At 54.9% G+C, this 15,779-nt stretch overlaps 2 protein-coding genes and 1 pseudogene across 6 annotated transcripts in view; 2 read left to right on the forward strand and 1 right to left on the reverse strand.

Annotated features, from left to right (window-relative positions):
* The window catches only part of SHANK1 (SH3 and multiple ankyrin repeat domains 1), a 61,273-nt gene extending 60,109 nt beyond the window's left edge, over positions 1 to 1,164 (reverse strand). For 3 of the 5 annotated variants that reach the window (XM_030821150.1, XM_030821151.1, XM_030821148.1), the window contains exon 1: positions 768 to 1,141. The gene's annotated coding sequence lies outside the window, so the exon portion shown is untranslated. Of the gene's footprint in view, positions 1 to 767 lie in introns of all 5 variants that reach the window. The other 2 variants (XM_030821149.1, XM_030821152.1) reach the window with 2 other exon arrangements.
* A 3,444-nt stretch (positions 1,165 to 4,608) lies between these two features.
* On the forward strand, positions 4,609 to 7,075 carry CLEC11A (C-type lectin domain containing 11A). The gene is made up of 4 exons (XM_003269810.4): positions 4,609 to 5,032; positions 5,265 to 5,451; positions 5,772 to 5,963; positions 6,385 to 7,075. Exons 1-4 carry the CDS (start codon positions 4,886 to 4,888, stop codon positions 6,828 to 6,830), a joined length of 972 nt encoding a protein of 323 aa, XP_003269858.2. The 5' UTR covers positions 4,609 to 4,885; the 3' UTR covers positions 6,831 to 7,075.
* Positions 7,076 to 9,494: 2,419 nt separating this feature from the next.
* Positions 9,495 to 15,779, forward strand: part of LOC115837035 — a 34,471-nt pseudogene continuing 28,186 nt past the window's right edge.

Consider the following 15,779-nt stretch of genomic DNA (forward strand, 5'->3'; position numbering starts at 1 on the left):
ACGCGAGAGAGGGGGTGCCCTGGGAGGCTGTGGGGGGACAGGGGGCGGCTGGCGTGGCCGAGAGCCGGGCCCGGGAGAATGAATGGAGGCGGAGGGAGGCGGGGAGGGGCGGGGAGAGAGAGCCGGGGCCGAGGCTGGGAAACTGGTGGGGGAGAGCTCGGCCAGGGAGAGGGGCGGGGGGCACCGGGGAGCAGGAGTCGGGGGCGGGAGCCGAGGGGGCGCGCCGGCCGGCGGTGTAGGGACTGGAGACCTGGTGGGGACGCGGGGAGCTTGGGCAGGGGGTGGGAAGGGACTGAAGGAGCCTGGAAGGAGAAGCGGGAGCTGGAGGGGTCGAAGGGGGCGGAGGAGGCCCGGGCCTAGACCCTCGCTGGAGGGGAGTGGGGACCAGGGTGACCTGGCGGAGGGGCCCAGGTGCGCCAGGGTGGGCGAGGCGGGGGAGTGGCCGGGCTGGGCGGGGAGGCGGGTACCGGGACCGAGCCCTTGGCCCCGGAGAGCCGGGAGGCGGGTTCGGGATAGGGGCTCTGCTGGCGGGGGATGGGGGGCGCGCCCTCCCATCAAGGATGCGATCTGGGACGGGGCACCGGGGACCCGGGCGTAACCCAATTTGGTGTCGCCCAGGGCAACACTGCCCACCTCACCCGCACCCCCAGCCGCACACCCAGGCCAGGAGCCCGGCGCCGGGCCAAGGACATCCGGGGCGCCCTCGCCCCCTCCCGCGGCCCCGGCCCCGCAGCTGCCCCAAACCCCCAGGTTCTCGACCCCCTTACCTGCCTGGCGGGGCTGCTGAGTCCCGGTCGGCGGCGCCCGCGGCCCCTCCCCCCTCCCCCCACCCCCCACCCCCCCGGAGACGGGGGACCCTCAGGCCATGCCCCACCGCCCCGGAGGGCGAGCGGGCCCGGGGAGGGGGCGGGCGGGGACCGGGGGGAGGGCGGGAGGGCCGAGGACCTCACCCCCCCCGCGGGCCGGGCCTGGCCATCCGCAGAGCGCCCCCCCTTCCGCCGCGGCCGCCGCGCCCCTCCTCGCCCGCCCCCGGCTCGGTCCGGCCGGCTCCGGGCGCCGCGTCTCCGCCTGCTCTTCCTCCTCCTCTTCCTCGGGCCGCCGCCGCCGCCGCCCGCTCCGCGCCTCCTCTGCCACCCTTCTCGCTCTCTCGCTCTGGCTGTCTCTCCCTCACTCTGTCTCTCTCCCTCCCTCTCTCCCTCCCTCCCCTCCCTCCGCCCTCTCCCCTCCCTCCGGGAGCCGGCGGAGGAGACATTGCCCCTCCCCGCGCCCCCAAACCTCGCCCATCCCCCACCACCGCCGGCTCCGCCCCCTACCCTTGCCCTCCCCCACCACTCCTCGCCACCTCCGAGTCCCCAAATCCTGACTCCGCCCCTGCTTGCCCCCATACCCCGACGGAGGGGTCCTGCCCCCATAAGGGTGCCCCCCACACACACCTCAGGACCACCCCCTCCCAGAGAGCTCCCCGCCGCCCTACACACAGCGGGGCACAATAAATATTTGTTGCCAGACTCTACACCCCCAAATTTAAGTGTGAATGCTATAGATTCCCACCCTGTCCCCCCAAACACACACACACCCTTTCCATTTAAGCACTGGGTCAGGGCACACGTGGACATACCTGGGCCAGGCCACATTTCCCCAAGGCACAGGTGCATAGTCACCAGCTGCAACGGCACCTGCAGAGTCCCCACATACACACACTCTCCAGCCCATGCATGCCCAGACACAATGCACCTGGGGTACACAGCTACAAACACACCCAGCTACATGCAGTTGTCACACCCCTGTGCCCGGGCACACACGCAGCACATGAACACATCTGTCCACCACACACGCACGTGCGCGCGCACATACACGCACACAGGCGTTCACCCCGGTATGCATGCCCAGATCTCTCAACACCAAAACGGAGTTACAGCGCTGTAGAGACGTGTGCACGCCTTCCCATCACACCCACCCACCGTGCTGTCCATTGCACTGGTTCGCACTCACCCGTTTACATGCCCAACACCGTGCCATCCTTCCCCTCCAGGATAGTTACTGCTGACATTCCTGGAGCACTTTCTGTGTGCCAGGCTCAGGGACTTTCACCATCCCCATTTTCCAGAGGGGGAAACCAAGGCACAGAGAGGCTAAGTAACTTGCCCAAGGTCATCCAGCTATGAGGAGGTGATAACAAGGATCAGGAACAGGTAGGCTGGCTCCAAAGTCCTCACTTGACCGCTACTGTGCACTACTGGGCATATCCCCTCATAGTTGTCTATCCTTGTTCATCACACACAGACACACCCAACCATCTCCTCGGAGTTTGCACATGTCTGTGTAGGCACGCATATGCAGCCAGCTGCAGGCAGACAGCTCATTCATGCCTGGGATGCACCCACAGGAACAGGGCAGATCCCACAGGGCAGCAGTGAGTGGTGAGTGTTCCCTTAGCCCAGGCTTCCTCATTCTCCCAGCTCCAACGGTACCTCCAGGGCCTGCAGGGGGCAGTTCTAGGCAGCTTCTGGGTTCCCCTCCAGCTGCAGGCTCTCCGGGGTACCCGAGTATGAGCTGGAGGAGGTGCCTGCTCAGCCTGGGGAGGCCTCTATCTTGATGCACACCCACTAGCCCAGGTGGTGAACAGCTGGGCCCGGGGAAAGAACAGCTGCCCATGTTGGCTCCAGCAGCTAGAGAGGCTGTGCACCCCTGCAGTTTTCAAGGCCTTTCCCCACATATGCATTATTTCTTGAGGTCTGTAGCTCCTGGTGAGGGGCCCCAGGTTCCCGAAGGGCACCTGAGAGGCCCAAGCTGTGAGGCAGGGAGCAGTCTGCCCAAGGTCACAGTGCCCGCGATGTACCAGGATTTCTTGGAAAACAGAAGGCTGGAGGCATTGATTTCCAAGGCCCCTCCTGGGGCTCCCGGCAGCCGAGGGCAGATGCCCTGCTCTTGGAGCCAGAAACCTTGGCTAGCTGCCGCCACGCTGGTGACCTCCAGCAGGCCATGCTGTTTCAGAACCTCAGTCTCCTCCTTTGAAGAGCAGGCCCAGTGATCCTTGGCTGGTGTGCCCCGTGCTTGTTGGCACCACCAGCCAGGCCTGGACTGGAAAAGCCCTGCGTGACTCATGGGCCTGACATAGAGGGGCATGGCATGGCATCGTGCTTCCTTGCCTCCAAGCCTCTCTCCCACTGCCCTCACCACCTCCACCCACCCTGCCACCACCACCCTGGGAACTTGGGTGCCAGCAAACTAAAAAGGTGAAGCCTCCAGGCCTTTGACCCCACCAGTAATGGCTACCCTCTCGCCCACTCAACAGGTTGATTGAGCACCTACTATGTGCTAGGTAGGCCTTGTGCCAGGAGATGCAGCAGTGCATAAAAATCCCTGCTTTCATTGGCAAGGAACAGACATAAACAAACAAACAAGATCATGCCAGTCTTGATTATACCAAAAAGATGAAATGGGGCATTTTAATAAAGTAACTTGTGGAACAGATAATGTGGTTGGGGAAGGCCTCTTGGAGCTGAGACCTTGATGATGAGAAGGAGCTGGGGAAAGAACCTTCTAGAAGGAGGAAAGGGCTAGTGCAAATGCTCTGAGGTTGTAATCAGCTTAGTATTTGGGGATGAGCCAAGAGGCCAGGGAAGGTGGAGGCTGGGGGCGGGTGAGGGGAGTGGGGGTGATGAGGCTGCAGAGGTGCAAAGGGTTCTTCCTTCCCAGCCCCCAGCATGGTAGGCTGTGCTGAGGACTGAGGCCCGGGCTTGGCTTCCCTCCTGCTTATGATGGGAAGGTGGGGGAGCAGGGGAGTGGGGAGTGATGTGATCTGATTTATGGTTTGGAAGGATTGCTTTGGCTGCGGCAAGCAGCCGGGATTGGAGGGGCTCAGGAGGAAGGAGGGGGAGGGCAGCGAGACTGCAGTGGTCCAGGCTGAAATGAGGTGGCTCGCTGAAGGCTCCGAGCTCCTTGAGCACACAACCTAGCGTCTGTCGATTTCACCTCCTGGAGAAACCTTCCCTGACTGCTCCTCCAGACCCCTCACCCTCTCCCATCTCCAGCCCCCTCATCCCCGGAACTATCTGGCTGCTGGTCTGCCAGCAGCTGGAGTCCCCAGCATCACCCAGCCCAGGGCCTGGCCTGCAGGAGGCTTCTAGTAAAGTGGCCAATTAATCCCCGAGCCCTGTCTTCCAGGGTCGTGCACACAGTCACACGCGTGCTCTTCACGTGTCACTCCGCCCCCACACACACTCACTTAGATCTCCAGACAAGGGCTGGGAGGGTGGGATGGGCAATCTAGGGGGCAGGAGGGGCCCTGGAGTCTCCTCCATTGAGTGTGTGGGCGATGGTGGCCACAGGATAATAACAACCTCAGCGAGACCCTGAGGTCTGCCCCCTCCTCAGGAATGGCCAGGCAGGGAAGAAGGGAGCCGTGCTCGGTCCCAGCATCCCACCACTGCCCAGATGGTTCTGAGCGGGTTCCTGGGCTGAGGCTGGGACCTGTGTTTTCCAAGATTCCTTGGAGAGCCAGCTCCATCCTCTTCCTGATTATCTGAGCTTTGGGCTACAGCAGAAGGAAAGAGCAGGGCGGAAGCGAGCTCTGGAAAGTGGAAAGAGGAGGGTGTGCGAGGAGACCCAAGGCGGGATCCCGGCTTTGGAACGTTGGAGGTTTCCGGCCACAGAGGCAGGGCCTCCGGGGAGCCAAGAGGGGCGGGGAGAGACACACACAGAGAAGCAGAGGAGACCAACGGACCGGACAGAGACGAGGAGAGGAACAGGAAGAGAGAAGCTGGGAGAGTCGGGAACCTGGGGGCTAGTGACCTGCACACAGGGCAGGGACAGTTCCAGAGGCCATCCCTCCCACCCCAGACATCCAGACATCTGGAACTTTGGGTGCCAAGAGTCCAGCTTAATGCAGGCAGCCTGGCTTTTGGGGGCTTTGGTGGTCCCCCAGCTCTTGGGCTTTGGCCATGGGGCTCGGGGAGCCGAGAGGGAGTGGGAGGGAGGCTGGGGAGGTGCCCAGGAGGAGGAGCGGGAGAGGGAGGCCCTGATGCTGAAGGTGAGCTCTGGAGTGTCAGGGAGCTATGGGTGGTGAACTGTGGGCCTGGGAGGGGGTATTGCAAGGTTAGGGAAATGGACAATGAGGAGCGATTGGGATAGTCTCAGAGGAATGGGGGGGTGATGGGCTCAGAGACAGGACTCAGGCGGCAGAGAATGAGTTACGAGTTGGAAAGGGGCGAATGGGGCATCTTGGTGGCAGGCTGGGGCTCACCACCCCTCCCCTGCCCCAGCATCTGCAGGAAGCCCTAGGACTGCCTGCTGGGAGGGGGGATGAGAATCCTGCCGGAACTGTTGAGGGCAAAGAGGACTGGGAGATGGAGGAGGACCAGGGGGAGGAAGAGGAGGAGGAAGCAACGCCAACCCCATCCTCCGGCCCCAGCCCCTCTCCCACCCCTGAGGACATCGTCACTTACATCCGTGAGTAACCAGAAGCCCTCACCCCCAAACCCCCAGGCCGCCGCGGTCACTTTCGCAAAAATGAAGGGTCGGTTCACTGCCTGGTGGCCTTTCAATTGTCCATTGCCCAGCCCAGAGCCCCCACACCCCTAGGAGCCCCAGGTCCACGGCCATGCCTCCTAAGAGCCTGGGCCACTCGACCCTACCTTCCAGGAGTCCGGGGTGCCCCGCCCCCACCGCCAGCCCGCCCTCAGGAGCCCTAGATCCCAGTTCTCCAGGTCCTCAGGCCCCCCGCTGCATCTCCAGGCTCCCCCTCCAGCACGATCCCTGTCTGTCCGCAGTGGGTCGCCTGGCCGGCCTGGATGCAGGCCTGCACCAGCTGCACGTCCGTCTGCACGCGTTGGACACCCGCGTGGTCGAGCTGACCCAGGGGCTGCGGCAGCTGCGGAACGCGGCGAGCGACACCCGCGATGCTGTGCAAGCCCTGCAGGAGACGCAGGGTCGCGCCGAGCGAGAGCACGGCCGCTTGGAGGGTGAGTCCGCGGCGCGCGGGGTGGAAAAAAATGAGACTATCTGGGCCAGGTATGGGACTGGTTGAGAAGGTGACCCTAGGTGTCCGGGGCGGGAGAGTTCGGGAGAGCTGCTGTGTGCTAGCGGACGGGGTTGGAGAGCTGAGAGGCTGAATGCAGGGAGCAGGGTCGGCACTCCAGAACCGCGCGGACCCGACTGGGGCAGCACCACGCCCCCTACAGTCCAGCTCCCACCGCCTGGCCCCGCCCCTGGCGGACCAGACTCTCCACCTCCTGGCTCCCGCGATTCTGACCACGCCTCCTCCCAGCCCTCCCCATGAGTTCCTGGCCCCGCCTCCCTCCACCCCCGGATGCTTTGTCCCCGCCCCCTTCCAGACTCAGAATGCATGACCCCGCCTCCTTCTCTACCCGGCCCCGCCCACAGGCTGCCTGAAGGGGCTGCACCTAGGCCACAAGTGCTTCCTGCTCTCGCGCGACTTCGAAGCTCAGGCGGCGGCGCAGGCGCGGTGCACGGCGCGGGGCGGGAGCCTGGCGCAGCCGGCGGACCGCCAGCAGATGGAGGCGCTCACTGGCTACCTGCGCGCGGCGCTCGCTCCCTACAACTGGCCGGTGTGGCTGGGCGTGCACGATCGGCGCGCCGAGGGCCTCTACCTCTTCGAAAACGGCCAGCGCGTGTCCTTCTTCGCCTGGCATCGCTCACCCCGCCCCGAGCTCGGCGCCCAGCCCAGCGCCTCGCCGCACCCGCTCAGCCCGGACCAGCCCAACGGTGGCACGCTGGAGAACTGCGTGGCGCAGGCCTCTGACGACGGCTCCTGGTGGGACCACGACTGCCAGCGGCGCCTCTACTACGTCTGCGAGTTCCCCTTCTAGCGGGGCCGGTACCCCGCCTCCCTGCCCATCCCACCACCCGGCCTTTCCCTGCGCCGTGCCCACCCTACTCCGAGATCGCCCTTCCCTTCCTGTCCACGAATGGCAGCGTCCTCCCCGACCCCCAGGCTGGGCGCTTCTGGGAGGGCTCTTGCGGTGCCGGGACTCCTCCTTGTTAGTGTCTTTCCTTGAAGGGGCGGGCACCAGGTTAGGTCCGGTGCCAATAAATCCTTGTGGAATCTGACTTGGGGGGCAGCGAAGGCAATCTTGGACTTTATCTCCTGCAGGGGAAGCCGGGAAGGGCCAGACCCTGGTCTTTGGGCGCGTGTCCTGGCCTTTGGATGCCTGTTCTGCTTTTGCAGCTGTCATTTGAGCCCCAGATGGAGTGATGGAGAAACACAGGTGCATATGTACACACGGTCATCTGTTCTGTGCAGATGGCCGGAGTACACGCGTACAAACGCTGTAGACACCTTCACCTCCATCGTGCCCGCTCTCTCGGCCTTTGGGACCCAGGACCTGCCAATTGTCCCAGGCCTTGGCCTTGGCCCTGGTCAAAGAGATTTGGGAAACGTGAAGGGGCTAAAGGCTCTGACAAGCCTGCAGGAAAGAGCCCGTTTAATTTGTTTAAGTGGTGTGTCTCCAATTTGTTTCCCCAGATGATATGGTTTCATGGACTTGATGGGATGATATATTGAGACATGGACTTAAGGACTCACCCAACCCTGAAGCTTAGACTTCCTCTCAATTTTCCCTCCTCTGCTTCCTGCCAGTGAGGCCAGGAGCCAGGCCCTTCCCCTCTGTGAGCCTCGGGTTTTTCATCTGAACGTGGGCACAATCGCTCCTACTTTGTGCGGCTCTTGGGATGTTCAGGTGAGACCAGGAGAGTGTGCATTTGGTGATGGCTGAACTTGAGCCACACTCTACCTTCCGTCCTCACCTTTTTTTTTTTTTTTTTTCTTTTTTTGAGACAGGGTGTTGCTCTTTCGCCCAGGCTGGAGTGCAGTGGTACAATCATGGCTTACTGCAGCCTCAATCTTCTGGGCTCAAGCAGTCCTCCCACCTTAGCCCCCCAAGTAGCTGGGACTACAGGTGCGCCCCACCACACCTGGCTAATTTTTGTATTTTTTTTATAGAGGTTGGTTTTTGCCATGTTGCCCAGGCTGGTCTTGAACTCCTGAGCTCAAGCAATCTGCCCTCCTGGGCCTCCCAAAGTGCTGGGAATACAGGCATGAGCCACAGTGCCCGGCTCTCCCTCACCATTTTCCATACCTTTACTCCCCGGGGGCAGTGAAGACACCCAGGAGTCAGCCAGCCTGGGCCTCAGCACAGTGGACAGCTCTGTTTGGAGGAGAGGCTCTTTGGAAATCACCCTAGTACTTCCCCCAAGGTTGGCATCATGGGCGTGACCCTGACATCAGGGAGCCCAGGAATGGGGATGTGACCCTGTCTGTCCTTAGCACTCTGCCCCTTCCCTTCCTTCAGCCATGGCACCACTGCCTAAAGGGTCACCATTGGATCCACACATGGGAGGAGCTAGCCATCACTGTCAGCTTGGATAGAGGGGAGATAACCCACCCTTCTCCCTTCAGTAGTCATTTCTCAGCCCCACATCCCCAGAGGAATACAGAATAGGAGAGTGGGGGTGTGGCCTGGAGTCAGCCTTCAATCGGAAATTCTCTTGCTGAGCTTCAGTTTCCCCGGGGAGGGATAGGCAGCCCTAGATCTTATAGCCAACCAGAGGTCAGATTAGGCAGACAATGATGAGTATCTATTATTTCCCAGAGGGGTCTCTGCCCTGGCAGAGCTTCCATTCTGGAAAGTATTTGGGCATGGTACACCATGGCTACCCGCCCGGATTCTGGAGCCAGATGGCCCAGGTTCCAATCCTACCTCAGCCACTTATCTCCTGGGAAAACCTGAGTGAGACATAACCTTGCTGCTTCTCAGTGTCTCCATCTGTACTACGTAATAACAGTATTGATCTAGAATAGTACCAGACACAGAGGGGTCTTTGCAATTCCCAGATCTGCGCTTCGCCAGGGCAATTCAACCTCACCTTCACCGCTCTGTGCTCTGTCTCCTGACACTGTGCTTTTGTATATGCAAAGATCTCCATCCTCCCTCCTCTCTAGGGTAAACACCCACTTCCAAGAATTGGATAACACATCACCCCAAACAACCAGCCTTTCCCCCAGCCCCGCGCGGGGTTAGGGATCCCCTTTGGTATCCACAAACCCCTTGTTCCTCTCTTGACCCAGCCCTGATCAGACAGGCTGAGGGACAGTCCAGGTGCGTGGGGGAGGGTAGGACAAGGTATGACTATCTCTGTCCCCAGCATCGCCTGGCACACGGGAGCCCTTTGAATGAAGATGCTTGTGTGGCATCAGCAGGGGACCCTGAGATGAGTCAGATCTCTGCTGCTTTTCCTCCGTGGCCTCCCCAAGTCTGGGTGAGGCACCTCCTCTAGTTTCCCATAGGCTCCAGGGCTTTCCACATCACTTTAGGTGCCACTGTCTGGTCTGACAGACAATGTCTGTCTCCCTGGCAGGGCCTGGAGCTACCATACCAAGCACAGGGCCAGCTGTGGGCATGCAGAGAGAGAGGTCTGAAGTGGGGAGTGGCGTGCCTGCAAGGACTGTTTATACATCAGAACAGCACGCCTATATGTGGCATTCGGTGCTGATTCCTGACTCTGGTCTGCGTGGGAAACATGCTCTCTCCTCCAGGAAGCCCCACCAGACTTCCTGCGGGCCAGAGTTTGCCAATGTCCTCTCCCTGGCTCTCTGCGGAGCGCTGGTAGTGTGCAAGGCCAGAGCCATGGACCAGGGGAGGCCTCGGCAGCTGACTGGAATAGATGCATTAAGGGAAGTAGTAGAACAAGGGTAGGAGGCCTGGGATGATTCAACGGAGGAGGAAGAACCAGAGAAGGAAGAACCAGCGGCCGCACGGGCTTGCAGGGCGATAAAGCCCAGGAGGCCGAGCAGTAGGCCCATTACCGCCTTCCCAGAACCACGTTTTTCCGCAGTAACCGGGTGACTCCTATGGGTCACCTCGCAAGCCCCGCCCCCTCCTCCCATGTGAGGTTCGCCTCTATTTCCCAGCAAGCCTGAGGGCCACGCCTTGGCGGTGAGGTCGGAGCTCCGCCGTCTCCAATCAGAGCTCAGACCCCTCCTCTCCACCCAGGCCTCGCCCCGAGGTACTCTGGGAAATGTAGTCCTGTCACGCGCCCACGGGTAGGAAAACCCGAAGTCGCGAAGCCTTAATATTCAGCTCGCGTTTGGATCTCTCAGACGAGAGTTTTTCAAAACAGGTGCATTTCCTTGGGTGGAGCATAACCATTTTTTAAAAAGTGAAATAAGTTCATACGAAGTATTAGTATCATAGAAAACTGTAAGAAGCTTTTCAAAATTTAAACGTCGATGTGCTGAATTAACAATATAAAATTCAATATAAAATTTCTTTCTTTGTGGCTAAACACTGGTCCAAACCAACTTAGTTTCTTTCTTTTCTATTTATTTTCAGGTTCTGGTTTTTTGTTTTTTGGTTTTTTTTCGAGACAGAGTCTCACTCTGTCGCCCAGGCTGGAGTGCAGCAGTGGCACAATCATAGCTCACTGCAGCCTCGACCTCCTTAGCTAAAGCAATCCTCCTGCCTCAGTTTCCTGAGGAGCTGGGACTACAGGCGTGCATCTTAAAAATAAACCAAAACCAAAACCAAAAAAAAAAAACAGACAAAATTTTAATTTGGAAATAATTTTAAACTTATAGATAACCTACACAAATATAAACACTGTAGTACAAACAAATACTCTACTGTGATTTGTTTGTTAAGTTTATCCCATTGCTTTGGCTTCATGGTTCCATCTATCCATCTATCCACCCACCCACCCATCCTAACCCAATCATCAGGGACAAGCAAGACAAAGTCAGGTTTGTTGACCCACTGAAATGAGAGCGATCACCCCCCAGAGGAGAAGCTGCAATGAAGTTATAGGACTTGGAGGAAGAGAGAAATTTGGATGAAATTTAAGTGAAACAGCCGGGCGCGGTGGCTCACGCCTGTAATCCCAGCACTTTGGGAGGCCGAGGCAGGCGGATCATGAGGTCAGGAGATCGAGACCATCCTGGCTAACACGGTGAAACCCTGTCTCTACTAAAAATACAAAAAAATTAGCCGGGTGTGGTGGTGTGTGCCTGTAGTCCCAGCTACTCGGGAGGCTGAGGCAGGAGAATGGTGTGAACCCAGGAGGCAGAGCTTGCAGTGAGCCAAGATTGCGCCACTGCACTCCAGTCTGGGCGACAGAGCAAGACTCCGTCTCAAAAAAAAAAAAAAAAAAAAGAAATTTAAGTGAAACAGTGTTTAGATAGGTTTAGAACAAGGTAGGAATGTGTATAAGTGAGTCAGCATCAGGCCTGGGCCGCATACAGTAGCTCATGTCTGTATCCCAGCACTTTGGGAGGCCAAGACAAGAGGATCGCTTGAACCCAGGAGTTCAAGACCAGCCTGGGTGACATCTCTACGGAAGGAAGGGAGGGAAGGGCGGAAGGGGAGAAAAGGGGAGGGGGGAAGGGAAGGGGAGGAGAAAATTATCTGGGTGTGGTGGCACTGGCCTGTAGTCCCAGCCACTTGGGAGGTTGAGGTGGGAGGATTGCTTGAGCCCAGGAGTTTGAGGTTGCAGTGAGCTATGATTGTATTCCAGTCTGGGTAACAGAACGAGATCCTGTCTCAAAAAAAAAAAAAAAAAGGAAAAATCAGATTTGGACTGCAAAGTGAACCTAAGGTCTTGTTTCCCTGGAAACTACAATGTTAATATAAATGTGGCATGCTGTGCCCAGAAACTTTTTATTTAAAACTCTGTACCAGGGGTGCAAATGGAGGCTTCTTATCTTTGTCAAAGTGACAGATCTTCCAGGAAAGAAAGATTAGTCTGTTCCATTCTTACGGATAGACTTTCATACAGCAAAGTTTCCAACAGTCTATGATTTTAGAGAACAAAGTTTCTCAGTGAGTAAGATAGCAGTAGTCACTCATAAAGGGGGCTGTTAGAACACTTTTACTGCTGCAGCTCGCTCCTGGGTGAAATGTGTCCTGTTAACCTTGTAGTTGGCTTTATCTTGGTCTATAGATGAAGGGCAGGCCAGATTTTTACAGTATTAGCTAGCTTTAGCTCATATGTATATGTATATATATATATATATATATATATATATATATATAAAATTTTTCTTTTCTTTTCCTGCCTTTCTTTTTCTTTCTTTCTCTCTCCCATCGTTCTTTCTTTCCTTTTTCTTTTGTCTTTTTTTTTTTTTTTTGAGATGGAGTTTTGCTCTGTCATTCAGGCTGGATTACCATGGTGCAATCTCGGCTCACTGCAATCTCCACTTCCTGAGTTCAAACAATTCTCCTGCGTCAGCATCCTGAGTAGCTGGGACTACAGGTGCCCGCCACCATGCCAGGATAATTTTTGTATTTTTAGTAGAGACAAGGTTTCGCCATGTTGGCCAGGCTGGTCTTGAACTCCTGACCTCAGGTGATCCACCCGCTTCGGCCCCCCAAAGTGCTGGGATCACAGTTGTGAGCCACCATGCCCAGCCAGTTGTCATGTCTCTTTAGCCTCCTTGAATCTGGAACATTTCCATATTTATAATACTGACATTTTGGTGGCCAGGCGTGGTGGCTCACGCCTGTAATCCCAGCAGGTTGGGAGGCCGAGGCGGGCGGATCACAAGGTCAGGAGATCGAGACCGTCCTGGCTAACATGGTGAAACCCTGTCTGTACTAAAAATACAAAAAATTAGCCAGGTGTGGTTGCAGGTGCCTGTAGTCCCAGCTACTCAGGAGGCTGAGGCAGGAAAATGGCGTGAACCCGGGAGGCGGAGCTTACAGTGAGCTGAGATTACGCCACTGCACTCCAGCCTGGGCAACAGAGCAAGACTCCATCTAAAAAAAAAAAAAAAAAATTTATATATATACACATTTTGGAAGACAGCTCCTTGCCCTTTTAAAAATAGAAGTTTCACATTTTTAGTTGCTCTGATGTTTCCTCATGATGATTAGATTCACGTTATACATTCTCCACCAGAATAATGAGGTGAGGTGTGTACTTCTTTGAAGGTATCCCATCTGGACATAGTCAGTGTCCTCCTGTGCCTCATTAGTGAAGTGAGTTTTGGTCACCCAGCGAGCTGATGTCCCATTCCCCAGCTGTATAATACTCCTTTGCAGCTAATAAGCAGTCCAGGGGCAGATACTTTAAGACAGGTAGTATCTGCCTTTCATCAAAATTTCCCCCTTGATTTCACACCCATTGATGATTCAGCAGACGTGGGCTGATTATGAATAACAAAAGATGCTCCTGGCCTGGTGGGGTGGCTCACACCTGTAATCCCAGTACTTTGGGAAGCTGAGGCGGGAAGATCACTTGAATTCAGGAGTTTGAGACCAGCCTGGGCAACATAGTGGGATATTGTCTCTAAAGAAAATATAAAAATTAGCCTGGCATGGTGGCAAGAGCCTGAAGTCCCAGCTACTTGGGAGGATGAGGTGGGAGGATTGCTTGAGCCCAGGAAGTCGAGGCTGCAGTGAGCTGTGATCATGCCACTGCACTCCAACCTGGGCAACAGAGGGAGACCCTGTCTCAAGGAAAAAAAGACAAGAAAAAGAATAGGACGTTACTGTTAAACGCCTTCTCCCATCCCCCTCACCAGTACCTACCATCCTGAATTGTGTTTCGCCATTGCTTGATTTTCACTATTATTTTAGCATGTGTGTATGTTTCCCAAAACAACATCTTATTTAGTTTTGCTTGTTTTTTGGGCTTTGGAGTAATAACACATGTATACGTTGGCTCGAACTGCCCTTATAAAGTACTACAGGCTAGGGGACTGAAACAGCAGAATTGATTATCTCCCAGTTCTGGAGGCTGGAAGTCTGAGATCAAGATGTTGGCACGGTTGGTTTCTTCTGAGGCCTCCTTCCTTGGCTTGCAGATGGCCGCCTTCTTGCTGTGCCCTCATGTGATCCTCTCTGTGTGCACATCCCTGGTGACTCTCTGTGTGGCCATATATCCTCTTCCCATAAGGATGAAGTCCAATTGGATTAGGGCCCACCCTAATGGCCCTATTTAACCTTCACCACCTCTTTAGAGATTCTATTTCCAAATACAGTCATGTTCTGATGTGCTGGGGATTAGGGCTCCAAAATATGAATTTTGAGGGCTGCATTTTAGCTCACAACCATATCTTACTGTATGCAACTTGCTATTTTTTTTTTTTTTTTGAAACAGAGTCTCGCTCTGTTGCCCTGGCTGGAGTGAAGTGGTACGATCTCGGCTCACTGCAACCTCCGCCTCCTGGGTTCAAGCCATTATCCTTGCCTCAGCTTCCCAAGTAGTTGGGACTGCAGGCACACGCCACCACACCTGGCTAATTTTTGTATTTGTACAGGTGAAGTTTCACCATGTTGACCAGGCTGGTCTCGAACTTCTGACCTCAAGTGATCCACCCGCCTTGGCCTTCCAACGTGTTGGGATTACAAGCGTGATCCATCGCACCCTACCAATGCAACTTGTTTTTTAAAGACAAACTTCTATTACTAAGATGCGTTCGTGATGGAGCCTGTAGCTTTTGTTTGCACATTTTTCAGGGGTATGTTATGAAAATGATTAAAAATAATATGGGGAGAAATCGATGAAATGGATGGGGAAGAAAAGAAGATTAACAAAACTAAAACCTATTTTAATTTTTGAAAAAGCAACTAAGACAGACTTACTTTTGGCAAACCGATTAAGAACAAAGAAACAGGCTGCAAATAAAATACAAATTGTAGAGTGGTGAATAATTATAGCCAGGACAGAGATATAAAAAGTAATTAAACTATATTATGGCTATGTGCTCACATTAAAAACCTGAATGAACTGGTTAAATTACTAGCAAAATATACAATGCTAAAATGACACAAAATTAGAGACTGAATAAGCCAGTGACTATTAAAGAATTTGAAATTACATTCAGAGATCTCCCCTCTCCCCAAAAAAGCCCCAGGCACAGATGGTTTTCTAAGCAAGTGATACCAAACATTCAAAGAATGTTTAATTCCTATCTTGTACGAATTATTCCAGAAAATCGCTGGAAAATTATGTAATAACTGCCTGATTCATTTTTAGAGGCTAATGCAATGTTGAATCCAAAATCGGATAAGGACCAGATGCAAGAAAATTATAGATTCATTTCGCTTGTGAATGAAGATGTAAAAATCCCAATCAAATAATTGCCTCTTAAATCCAGCATATCATAATTCTTCATGATCAAATAAGATTTCTCCTCCTAATGCGAAGATGGTTCAAAAATTAAAAAAAAATTCTTTCAATATAATTCACCATATCAATAGACCAAGGAAGAAAATATAATGATTTCAACTGATGTGGGAAAATAATTTCATAAGGCTGTATGTCTATTTATGATTAAAAATTAAAACGCTTCACTTTGGGAGGCTAAGGCAGGAGCATCACTTGAGCCCAGGAGTTTGAGACCAGCCTGGGCAGTGCAGTGAGACCATGACATGGTGGTGTGCACTGTGGGTCCCAGCTACTTGGGAGGCAGAGGTGGGAGGATCACTTGAGCCTGGGAGGCTGCATGGTTTTGAATTGCATTTCTGTGATGATTAATGGTGTTAATATTTTCCTGGACATTTAGCCCATTTATATATCTTCTCTGGGAAATGTCTGTTCAGATCATTTGCCCCTTTTTTGTTTGGTTGTTTTATTTTATTTTTTAAGATGGAGTCTCACTCTGTTGCCCAGGCTGGAGTGCAGTGGTGGAATCCCGGCTCATTGCAACCTCCACCTCCCGGATTCCAGCGATTCTCCTGCCTCAGCCTCTCAAGTAGCTGAGATTACAGACACCCACTATCACGCCCAGAGAAGTTTTGTATTTTTTAGTAGATACGGGG

Source organism: Nomascus leucogenys, chromosome 10, assembly GCF_006542625.1.
Source record: "Nomascus leucogenys isolate Asia chromosome 10, Asia_NLE_v1, whole genome shotgun sequence".
Lineage (NCBI taxonomy): Eukaryota > Metazoa > Chordata > Mammalia > Primates > Hylobatidae > Nomascus > Nomascus leucogenys.

Coding starts and splice junctions, on each gene's coding strand:
- CLEC11A (XM_003269810.4), top strand. CDS start 4,886: ATGCAGGCAGCCTGGCTTTTGGGGGCTTTGGTGGTCCCCCAGCTCTTG. Junction 5,452..5,771: donor GGACATCGTCACTTACATCC/GTGAGTAACCAG, acceptor GTCTGTCCGCAG/TGGGTCGCCTGGCCGGCCTG. Junction 5,964..6,384: donor AGAGCACGGCCGCTTGGAGG/GTGAGTCCGCGG, acceptor CCCCGCCCACAG/GCTGCCTGAAGGGGCTGCAC.